Consider the following 12,972-nt stretch of genomic DNA (forward strand, 5'->3'; position numbering starts at 1 on the left):
TTTTTGATGGCTGCATAATATTCCATGGTGCATATGTGCCACAAAAAATAAGAAGTTTTTTTAAAGTAACATTTATAATAGCTACAAAAACCTAGGAAAATATTAGCAAAAAAATTTTCAAAATCTTTACAATGAAAGCTGTAAAATATCATTTAGTAAAATTAAAGAACCTAAATTGAAACATTGAAAACATTTAAAAAATATTTTTCAGTGAAATACAAATAACTATTACATATGAGAAATCATTATATACCCATTAATCGGAATTTTTTTAAAAGAGAATTGTAATGCTTCTTGCTGGTAGAAAAACAGAAAAAAATACTCCCATTTTGCCACTGAAAACTGAAGTACTATAATTTTAGGGGAAAGAAATCTATCTTTATGGAAAGCATAAATACAAATCTTGTTTAAAAATATAGAAGTCGCACTCCTAGTTATCTATTGAATAAAATTAAAAGTATCCTACATGAGGAAATGGTGCAAGAATAAATTCACAGCATTGTCATGGTACTGATGTCACTGGTTAAGGAAAAGGCTAGATACATTATGGTGTACCCAAAACAAATAAATTAAGCTAAATAAACAAACATGAATTAAACTTCTGATTCCAGGTAAGATTGTCACAGACAAGATTCTATCTTCTGTCTTAAACTAGCAAGAAGAAAAAAGCATATTTAACATGAATTTTCAAATACAGGATGATGGGAATGTAGGATAGTGACACATCACAGGAGAGTGATCTCTGAGAGAGAAGAAACAAATGAGTTAAGTCCTGTAATTACCACAGCTTACTGCCTAGACAGTTTCCAGGTGCCCGTGCAGAGGGAAACACAGGAGTATGGTGGTCTCCTCGAATTTAAACAGAGTCAGTGCTTTGTGGAGACCCACATGGTTAGATTGATAAGACAGAGTCCCAGCTGCCCCTTTCAGGCACTGGAGTTTTCTCTACAGCTGTGAAGACAGCAAATTCCAGAGATCTGCAGACAGTCCCACCTAAATCGCTAGGTGAGGATCAATTAGTTGGATTGCAGAAAACTACCTTGAGTCTGGGGGTATAAATACCTGAAATGGATAGCTGGAGTATTTCTCGAAGGTCACAGAAAGTCAGGAATGGTAGGATTCTCTCATCAACCAGAGTACAAAAAATAGACACTGGCGTTGGATAGAGAACTCAAACCAAAGAAACACTTATGCCCAGACAAAAACACATATGCAAAGCGCTTTTACTTATATTCAACAATATTTGGAAACAATCCAAATGTCCTGCAGCTGGTTAGTGTATAAATGAAGTGCTGTTCGTCCGCACAGTGGACCCCGCTACTCAGCAGAGGAAAAGGAAGGAACTGCGGCTGAAGCCAGCCACATGGATGAGCCTCAAGTCCTTTATGCTAACTGAAAGAGGCCAGAATCAAAATGCTACATATGGTATGATTCCATTTTCAAGACTTTCTGGAATAGCCAATACAGTAGGGATAGAAATCAGATCATTCGGTGTCAGTGGTTGGAGGTGGGAGAATTACTGAGGACAAAATGGCACAGAAAAATGTGTGGGGCAGGAATGAAGTTGTTTTACATATTCGTATTTGTCATGGTTACACAATCGTATATGTTGGCTGGAACTCAGTGAACTGTACACTAAAATGATTGAATTTTACTACATTTAACCTATACTGCATCATAAAAAATGAAAAAAAAGTAGATAGTATTTGATGGCTTGGAGCAATTGCCGTAAGCTATCTTTAGTAACAAGATAGGGACAACAGTTACAAAATAATATATTTCTTATAAAATAAACTACCACAGAAACACATATAATCTTAAATATGTATGTATCTACTATGCATATATCTGTCTGTGACTATATAACCATAGCTGAAAGTGGAAAATAATTAAAATGAGTTGCCTATTTCAATGGAAATTTAACAGAGTAACTGGGAATGGGAAGGTAGAAACCAAGCAAAAGAGGAAGGTAGGAAATCCGAGACTTAATTACACATATATACACAAAAAAACTACATAATGTCAACATATCCAGCCTGGCCAACATGGTGAAACCTCCGACTCTAGTAAAAATACAAAAACAAAAAAATTAACCGGGTGTGATAGTGTGCGCTAGTAGTCTCAGCTACTTGGGAGGCGAAGGCAGGAGAAATGCTTGAACCTGGGAGGTGGAGTCTGCAGTAAGCATAGATCACACTACTGCACTCCAGCCTGGGCAACTGAATGAGACTGTCTCAAATAAACAAATAGTTTTAAAGGCTGTAATCTATATGTTTAAAGCTCTAAGAACAAAATGAACTAGAACTCCACTTTCTTAAATATCAGAACTATTAGGCTGCCTCTAACTCTCTCAGAAATTTCCATTTCACTTTCCTTTCTCTTCCTGTTCCTTTTTTTTTTCCCTCCTCTTCTGCACTTGTAACTTAAAACCACAACTGATTCTCTTTAAAGTTTGATAACAGCAATCATGGGTAAAGAGATGTTGTCCGTTATCCAGATATATATATATATGTATGTATATTTGGCCCTTTCTAAAATGAGAAAGAGTACGTTTCTGTTCATCACACTCTGGGTAAGATCAGCTAGCTACCCTAGTTTTATCAGTCATATTGTTCTATTTCACTCTTCATCTCACTGGAAAAGAAGAATGGGTCTTTCCTCATTTAACACAGGGGCTCTATTATAATCTTTTTAATGCAAATCACAATTACATAGTAATTATAAGATGGCAAGAGTCTGAAGGTGAATCATAAGCATATTTTCTAATTGTCCTATCTGGTGTTATTCCTAGTCTTATTAGAATGAACAACAAATACCTACTAATGCTTATGGAGCTCTCACTATATGAAAAACCTTCACAGGTGTTATTTCATTTAATCCTCATGAGAACTCTACAGGCAAGTTATTCTCTATTTTCTATCTAATAAAACTGAAGTACGCTGCTATTTAGACACAGATGCAGCATCAACCAGCACAATCCTGGGCAGCCCATGCTCTTCCCTAACTAGTTATGGTAGCGCCTACATCAGACCACCATGACACAGCATCATCCATTTGGGAATCACTGCCTGGGCTCAGGGCTTCATCATCTCTCACTGGTATTTCTTCACCACATCCATGTTTTTTCAATCCAGTCTTTCATCCTCTCCATTCCCCCCATCTCAGCCAGAACAGCCCTTTAAAACAAATTTGATTGGTCACATGTTTTAATATGACTACCTGGGTCACCATCATCCTGCAGACACATTTTCAATTCCTCAGCACTCTCTAGAGTCCCCTTCCTTCCTCTCCTGTTTCATCATTTCTGTTCTTCCTGTCTAATCACACACGTCTTTCATCTAAAGTGACTCATCTCTCTGCCCTCTTTTGGGATTCTTTCCTCTAAATAGGACACAATCCCTGCCACCTCTCTGGTTCTGCTTTCTCTCCATATTTCATTACTTATGGCTTTCTGACTGCTTTTCATTTCTCTCCAGTACTCAGTTCGGGAGTCATCTCTTTCAGTAAAGCATCTCAAATCCATCTAAGTCACCCTCCATCCCTCTTAAAGCATTCATCAGAACCGATTGCAATTCCTTGCTTATCTACTTCAGCTACTAGACTCAGACCACCTCAAAGGCAGGGATCATTGGCATCCATCTTTGTGCATCCAAGTATTACTATATATGCTATATATTTAATAATTGGCTTGAACAGAGAAAAAGAAGCAAAACATTCCATGAGTTTAGAGAAAATGTGCTGTTAATATATAGTTCCAATGATTTATAGTCCCTTTTCTATTTTAAAATTTAAACTTAATATAGTCTGCCACAAAATGTTAAAGAAATGAGTCATGGCACAAAAGCAAAAATTAAGAACTTATTACCTTTTAAACAATGAACTTGATTTATGGCTGTAGCCGACAGATGAATGATTCAATTCTCCCACCCCATCCCCCAGCACCATCACCCACTACCACCAACCTCAATTTCTAACGGATGTAATTAAAAATATGATCAACATTTATTTTTGGTATAATTCTTTGGAAGTCTGAAAGAAGAAAGAAATAGGATAATGTTCAGTGAGGCTGAAAGATGATCTACAGTATAAGTGCAGTTGTGCTATCATAAGGTTGGTCAGGTGTGGTGGCTCACTCTTGTAATCCCAGCACTTTGGGAGACCAAGGTAAGAGGATTGCTTGAGGCCAGGAGTTCAAGGTCAACCTGGGGAACATGGGGAGACACTGTCTTTACTTAAAACACATACATTTAAAAAGTAATGTTAATGTGATGCTAACATCTATGGCGAATGACATCGGATGATAAATGTAAACAAAACAAAAGAAAAAAGAGAATAAATCCTTTCTGTTTTATTGGAGTTTCACAGGTGCTTATTGGAATACCACAGGTAGTTATGGTTCCTCTATTTTAAGAGTAAACACTGGAACGATGGTTAAAAATATATGCGTGTAAGAATAAGACTGTTTGTAATAAAGAAACCCGAAGAGTGATTAAATTGCATTCAAGTATTTGTAGATTTATTTTACAGATAGTGCTAAATCTCTGTTCTCAGTTCCCAGAAAGGAGATTAGACTATTTTTCTTCCTGTTTTGAAAAAAATTGGATTGCTCTAAAAAGAAGTCAAGCATACTGTAAATGATTCCAGGAAACTTGAGAAAATGATCGGAAAAGTTTTCCACCTCTTTATGCCTTTAACCCAACCTTATAAAAATTGCAACAACAAAAATGTTGGTGATTAAAACAATGCTCCTTTCAGGGAACTCACTTACCCACCACTTGGTGACTTGGTCAAGAGGTTTTAAAGCAAGACAAACCAGAGTTCCATGTATATAATCAACAGGGAAAAAATGAAAATACATGGTATCGTCATTCCACAACATGCAAGAAAGAAAACTAATTCTTGTAAAAGGAAGAAAATGTCCTACCATGATTTATGTTTGCTGTGTGATCAGCTGCGGGAAAGTGGTACTCTCCATTATTCAATCCTTTCACCAGCTTCCAGTGTGAATCTTCTGTGAGAAATGGCTCCCAGCCACAGAAATCAGACTCAAAGTCACAGGTGAGATGCTTTACTGTTACACGTGGGAGAGAAAAAAGGTGAGCAGAAATGAAGTAAGGGCATGCAGGGAAACACTGCTCTACATTAGCTAAACATCTTAGGAGGCCAGCACAATTATTCTGCATGGAAGTGAATGTTTTCTGATGATCAGAATAGCTTTCCTTTATCCAGACCCACACAATGTCCCATGTGCTGTGTAAGCCATGACCCTTCCACATGCTTCTATCCGTAAGTCTGATGCATTTTATTCTAGTTGGCCATCTCTATTGTATTTAATGATGCAAGGTTGAACTACAGAGCTTTTCAGGGAGTAACTAATTTACTTGCCTAGTATAAACCTGCTGAGATGGTAGTTTAAAGAAAAAAAATCCACAGGGAAGAGGGGAAATTTAAATTAATTCTGGATACCCAGACAACTTGAGGTCAGCAGCTCAGTGTTCATTTTATTATTCTATCCTAACACTTTCTAAAAAAAAATACCTAGCCATTTGGAATTGCAGGTAAATTAGATATTCTGGACTAAACTTGTCTTTTTTTTTTCATTTTCTTTCTTTTTTTTTTTTTGGAGGTGGAGTCTCGCTCTATTGCCCAGGAAGGTTGGAGTGCGGTGGCGCAATCTCAGCTCAATGCAACCTCCACCTCCTGGGTTCAAGCAATTGTCCTGCCTCAGCCTCCCAAATAGTTGTGATTACAGGAACATGCTACAGTGCCGGGCTTTTTGTATTTTTAGGAGAGGCAGTGTTTCACTATGTTGGCCAGTCTTGTCTCAACCTCCTGACCTCAAGTGATCTGCTTATCTTGGCCTGTCAAAGTGCTGGGATTACAGGCATGAGCCACTGTGCCCTGCCTGAGCCTCTGCACCTGACCTGACCTGTCTTCTCTTAATACATAACTAAAAGGTTGCCAAGTACTGAATTTCCTCCATTTATCATAAAATAACTGGTTCTAGAGAAAGTTGGGGTTTGGAGCATGCTTTGTAGCATCTTTCCCGGCTTTGACACCAAATACATGCGAGAAAACGAGATAGTTTCATAAAACTGGACAGTAAACTAGAAAGTCTAATAGCTTGATTTGTGCTTTCAAGAAATTCGTTCTTTATGTGCTTAAATTTCCTTTTCCTATAAGAATCATAGTATCAGACTATCTTAGATAGTACTTTTGGGGATAAATTAATACAATTAATTTAAAAACATTTCTAAATATTCCTCTTTATGCTGAGGCACTTTTAGAAGAGTGAGGGAGAAAAGGAGAATTAAAGTGTTTATCAGAAAACATCCAAAGTTTTGAAAGAATTCCTAAGATCTTCATGCCATTATCTTTAATAACAATAAAAACAGCCATACTACCACTGAGTTCCAAGTATGTGGCAGGTATTTTACAAACATTAATCTTAATTCTTATACTTTACCTAGTAAATATCATTTCCCAAAAGAGAAAACTGGAATTCAGAACATGAAGCAACTTGCCTATGGTAAATTTTAGTAAATGGAACATCTAGACTTTGAACCTGACACCAAAAGCTCATACTATGAGGCCTCCATAAACCAGGAACTCTTTCATAATTAAAAAGACTCCATCACCATGGGTTTGCTTCTGCTTCTGACCATTATGTTCAACTTGTAAATTTTAAATAATATGGCCAATGTCACAACAAATAAGGTCACTACATCTTAATAATCAAAGCATCTTCAAATCTCTGTAAATAGAGACACCTGATTTTATGACCACATATTTTATCACTGATATGTCAACTCTAAAAACACCAAACTGCAGCAAGTAAATGAAAATGCCACTTCCAATTTCTCTATATGCAAATTGAACCTTTACAGCTGAAAGCAATGCTTGCTAGACAGTCATAGAAAAGACAGTGGGCCTTCCATTTCTGTGGGTTGCTTGTTGCAGATCCAACTAACCATGGTTCAAAAATATAGTAATAGCAGGATGTGTAACCTGCAGATACAGGGGCAGACTTTTCCCTGGGCCAGACTTTTCTCCAGGGACTTGAACATCCATAGATTTTGGTATAGCATTTCTTTCATTACAAATGAATATTATTTTTTCCTCTAGATGGATTTCTCTAAAAATAAAAACAAGTAAATTGACTACAGTATAATAATTAAAACATATTGCACATAGCCTAATGGTGCACCAATACGACAAGGAAGGGCAGTTTGCCCATACACCTAGCTGTAAATCTATTACTCTTCTCAGGTCTGTCTACACAATTTATAGGATATGGCTGTGGATAAAACATTACTTTCCATGGGAGAGTGTCTTTTATTTTTCCACCGTCTTGAGCACTGATAACCTAGCTGTGACTTTCTCCTTGGGCATTCACAGAACCTCTGGTCCAGTCCCTTGGTCCTCTGTGAGCTCTGCCACCTTCTAGGCCACCTCCCAAATTTTCTGTCAGTTGGTGGGGTGCGGGAATATTAAGACTCAAAGTACGTGTATAACCACTGAAATGTGCTTCAGAGTTCCAAATTCTTGGCTGTGGATTTGACCAAGGAATTCTTCCATCTACCTACGAGGGTACCCCCAATTCCTAGAACACACTTCCCTGGAATAAAAAATCTTCCATTGGTAGAGTGACCACATACCTGGCCGGGCCTGGCCGAGGGTAGCCTCAGTGCATGCCTATTGTCCTAGCATAATAATTACTGCCTCTTTTTTTCCCTCTCTCGGTCCCTGTTTGGGTAATAAATTCAGTATTGCACTGTTACGGCAGCAAACTATGCATTGCTACACAAAGGAAGCAAGTCCATGCAAACAGCAATTCACTGCAGATAACTGCTGAAGTCCACATCCTAATTCCCCCAACAAGGCAATGCTGTGAAATGGCAATGAGATCAATGAGCGTAAAAATGGAAAGTACTACATGACCGATGCACCCCACATCCTTACACAGACTCTTCACAATTGAACTGGTCGCTCAACCGCAAAGATGTAAAGAAAGAAGCTCTCAAGATAAAAGCAACTTTTGATTGTATACGTGTTAAAATTTGGTTTTAGGACAAAAGTTCAAACCATTTCTTTCATTACCTACATGTTTTATCAGTTAAAAAATGTCAATCACTGTGTTTTTTACAGAACACTACACACCATCGTCCTTTGAAAAATGAAAATTAGCTTTCAAAATCCATCACTGTAAAGATTTGTGAAAGCAACATGGTGCAACCACCTCTGTAAAAATCTTGGTGAACCGCTTTGCTGTTTTTACTAATATGTTCCGGTACACATAAAAGCATATTTTTTAAAGCTAAAAGTTCAAGGACGTCACTGTTCTGTAAAACATAAGTCAAATTCTGATAACATAAATTGAAGCTCTTCCATTAATATCTCCCCTATGTAGTTCAAAAACTTTACAGTGAACTTATAAATATCTGAAGAAAGCCAGGAGAGTCAAATGCATTCTGGCAATTATTAAATGCTTTATCATACTGTATGTGCTAAATGTAAATACTTGCAGAATCTAAAAAACATCTATTCATGTTATAAATAAAGTGCTTTCATTATAAACAATAACTTTGATTACTTGGTTGCTTTTATTTTAACTTTCTGTGATTATAGAATACACTTCACTATCTCTTAGCACTGTGTGGAATATGGTGCTGTTCACAATTTTACTCAGAGTTCATCATTTAAAGTAATATTTTAAGATTATGACAAAGCTTCATCTTGCATATTTAACCACTGAAGCATATGAGCAGACAAGAAAAAATTTCATTGTGCAGCTGAGAAAAATTCTGGATCATGAAAAGTAAAATATTTTATGAATCCTCCAGAAGTTAATCAGCTCTCTGTAAAATAAGAAAAAAAGCTATGTATGGGAAATGAATGGGGAATATTTCATTTAATGAGAATACATTACATTCTAACAGGAATACATTATAAATATTTTGTTAGTATGTGTTGGAAACCCACACAAATAATTGCTACACTAAATATTTATATATTGGTATTTCCTTTCCAATACCAATAAAGTGTTTTAGCATTCCACATTTTTTTTAATATAAAAGACATCTAGAGACAATATCACAGTAAAAACTAATGCACTGTACAAAATCTTTAGTTTAAATTTCTTTCGACTATTATACCAATTTCCCCTTTGAAGTTACACAATTCATATTAGAATTTAAAATTATCTTAAAAGTCCTATAATTTTAAAAAATCATTTTTTTCCATGGAATTTCTTTAATAATTTTGATTTGAACATAGATCTATCATACCAACTTTTCTGGAACACAGTGAAGTAGATTTTATATATATATATATTTCCTATGTGAGTTATTGAAAATTTTATATATAAATACAAATGTGTATTTTATAGTGGTAAAATAGACATGACATAAATTTAACATTTTAACAATGTTTAATGTAAGGTTCTGTGGTCTTAGGTACATTCCCATTGTTGTACAATGATCACCACCATCCATCTCCAGAACTTTTTCATTCCCAAACTGAATCCTACTAACCAATAACTTCCATCTCCCCTCCCCTTAAACCCTGGCAACCAGCATTTTACCTTCTGTCTCTATGAATTTGCCCACTCTAGGTACCTTATATAAGTGGAATCAAACAGTATGTGTCCTTTTGTCTCTGGCTTATTTCACTTAAAATAATGTCTTCAAGGTTCATCCATGTTGTAGCGAAGTGTCTGAAAACGATATCTATTTCATGTATAAACTGTTCAGGGACCCAATGTGTATCTTTGGACATGTTTGGCATGTTGTATTTTAATTATTTTGATAGAAATTTTAAAAAACATATTGCATGTATATTTATTACTTTTTTAAGCTTTATTGATGTATGATTGATGAATAAAATTGTAACTAAGGCACACAATGTAATGTTTTGATATATATATATATATATATATATATATACACACACATAGTGAAAGGATTATCATAGTAAAGCTAATTAGCATCATTTCATTATATAGTTACCTTTTGTGTGTGTGATGAGAACATTTCAGACCTACTCTCAGCAAATTTCAAGTATACAATACAGTGTTATTAACTATAGTCACCAGGCTGTACACTAGACCCCCAGAACTTACTGATCTTGTAAATAAAATTTTGTATGTTTTGACCAACACCTCCCCATTTCTGCCAGGCCTCAGCCCTGGAAAACTGCCATTCTACTCTCTGTTTCTACAAATTCACCTTTTTTAGAATCCATGTGTAAGTGAGATCATGCTGTATTTGTCTTTCTCAGTCTGGGTTATTCCACTTTGCATAATCCCCTCCAGGCTCATCACTGTTGCAAATAGGATTGTTCTCTTTATTATAACTGAATAATATTCCATTGTGAGTACATATACATTTCACACACACACACACTTATACACACACACACACACACACGCACACACACACACCACTTGTTTGATCCATTCTCAGAGACTTCAATTGTTTGGGTTAGATATTGTGAATAAAACTGCAATGAACATGAGGGTGCAAATTTATTCTCATCTTAACTACCCTCATTTAATACAGGATTATGTTAATAAACATCCACAATCTATTGTTTGGTATTATGGTGATGCTTTTAAGGACTAGCAAAGCAATGAGAGTTTTTGCTTCTACCCTGAGAGAACTCTGACTTGTCTGTCTTTCATTTTTATCAATTTTTTTTAGATGACATCTGTTTCTCCCCCTAGCTGTCTTCCTTCCTGAAGCCTCTTTGGTACAGTGGTTTGCAAAGTTTCATATACAGACAAGTCACCTGGGACCTTGTTCCATGCAGCTTCTGGTTCTGTAAGACTGGGTCAGGGCCTGGGGTTCTGCATTTCACTAAGTTTCCAGGTCATGCTGATGCTCCGGTCCACATAGTTTGCTATAGCAGCAAAACTGATAGGCCCTTTTTGTTAACTGCTTTTGAAAAGCCATTGGGCTGGAGGCTATGTTATGCCATATATTAAAATAATACCTAAAAGTAAGGGCAACTTGATAATGAGAGAAGACCTGAGTAAGTATGCCTTTGGGGAAAAGCACACTGACTGTGGAATACCAACTGACAATCCTCACGAGTTCATTTTTACTCATTCACCAGAATATTCCTGGTGCTATTCAAACCGCCTGCACAGCCATACCCTCCTAGAGATTCGTTCTAAAGTGTAAAAAAAAGAAAAAGATATAAAGGTATTTTTCTGGTGCTTCATGAATGGGGAAGAACTGTTTATGAAAAAAACTTGGTATTACAAATGTTGATAGAAAAATTTTAAAACCAATTTGTAAAATACAAATATATACGTATGTGTAAAATGTTTCAAAGTGGTTTTAAATTTCAAAAGAAAAGCCTCTCTTATTTTGTAAGAATATGCATGTGTCTATATGCACAAATATATTAAATACTTCAATGCAGCAAATAGTATAAATTTCTATCAATTTGAATAATTCAAATCTATATAAATAATCTCTTCACAGCAGAAATAATTGTATAAATATTTACATGAAACACTCAGTTTGGTATCAAATACATGAATACACATATATACGGCATGCAGTATGGCTTTTTAGGACATATTCCCTCTATTGAGTCAGTCTCAATCATGTAAACATGACAGGCTTTCTTTGGACAAATGAGGCTACACTATTTAAAAACTTAAAAGACTAATAAAATGCTGTTTTTGTTGAGAAACACAATAACCCATTTATGTACTCACCCAAAGAAAATAGCAGAATGGTATCAAGATATGCTGAATTGGAAAAATGTCATAAAGATAATCAATGAAACTTGAATAAATGAAGATAAATAAGAAAATATGTCAAAAATCAAATGCTAAATAATTTTCAAAAGGTAAACATAAAGAATGATTTACTATGGGGAAAACAATGGAGGGAAAAAAAGCTAAGCTTCCAAATATACAAGTGGGCTGGGCACAGAAGCTTGCGCATGTAATTCCAGCACTTTGGGAGGCCAAGGCAAGTGGATCACCTGAGATCAAACGTTCGAGATTGGCCTGGCTAACATGGTGAAACCCCATCACTACTAAAATACAAAATGAGCCGGGTGTGGTGGCGCATGCCTATAATCCCAGTTACTTGGGAGGCTGAGGTAGGAGGCTCTCTTGAACCTGGGAGATGGAGATTGTAGGGAGCTGAGATCCTACCACTGCACTCCAGCCTGGGCAACAAAGCAAGACTCCGTCTCAAAAAAAAAATATATATATATATATATATATATATATATATATATATATATATATATACACACACAAAAGGAAACAAAGGAAAAATACTTTCCTTCAGTTACTGATATTAAGAATAGAAACTGTTAGAAAGATAAGTTTCCCCAATTGAAATGAACCAGACTAACTGTAAAAAGATTAAATAAAACATAGAAAGAAACTTGACATATATTGGAGCACATAAATAGTTCTTTCACTGTTCGTTTTGAACAAAAGACAAGAGTCGCCCAAAAAATCTGTTCAGCTCATATTGATTAGCTGATTATTTGGTTTAAAGCTAGGAGACTGAGATATTAACTGAACTGCTGTTGATGAACACAGCAGAAGAGGATTTTAGCCTTACTTTCTCATCTCTTCTCTCCCCTGTCCCTCTGTGTTGCTCTTAATAAAATCCTAGTTTCTCAAGAGAAACCTATTATGTAGAGCTTTTCACTTAAAAGGTGGCATTTATCTTATTATAATATTTTCCCCTCTGCTCAACAAAACATCTCACTAAAATAAAACACTGCAGTGAAATAAATGTCAAATTTTTAATATTTTTTAAAAGCCACTTGTTTGTAATACAGAAATTGGATTCATTTCCTTGGAATTCATGTTTTCTAAAGAGACACAGGGATCTCAGTTGCTAAGTTACCTCATATGAGAACCATCCTGTGGATTGTAAATTAAACTATATTTTTGTTGAAATATGACTATGCTTGAATAGTAATGGGATCTCT

The 12,972-nt window shown here is 35.8% G+C and overlaps 1 protein-coding gene across 1 annotated transcript in view; it reads right to left on the reverse strand.

The window, feature by feature from the left end:
* Positions 1 to 12,972, reverse strand: part of MALRD1 (MAM and LDL receptor class A domain containing 1) — a 538,747-nt gene that overhangs the window by 451,824 nt on the left and 73,951 nt on the right. The window contains exon 11 of the mRNA XM_037738994.1: positions 4,925 to 5,071. Coding sequence (XP_037594922.1) covers positions 4,925 to 5,071 — 147 coding nt within the window. The remainder of the gene's footprint in view (positions 1 to 4,924; positions 5,072 to 12,972) is intronic.

This window comes from Cebus imitator, unplaced genomic scaffold (genome assembly GCF_001604975.1).
Source record: "Cebus imitator isolate Cc_AM_T3 unplaced genomic scaffold, Cebus_imitator-1.0 Scaffold61, whole genome shotgun sequence".
NCBI lineage: Eukaryota > Metazoa > Chordata > Mammalia > Primates > Cebidae > Cebus > Cebus imitator.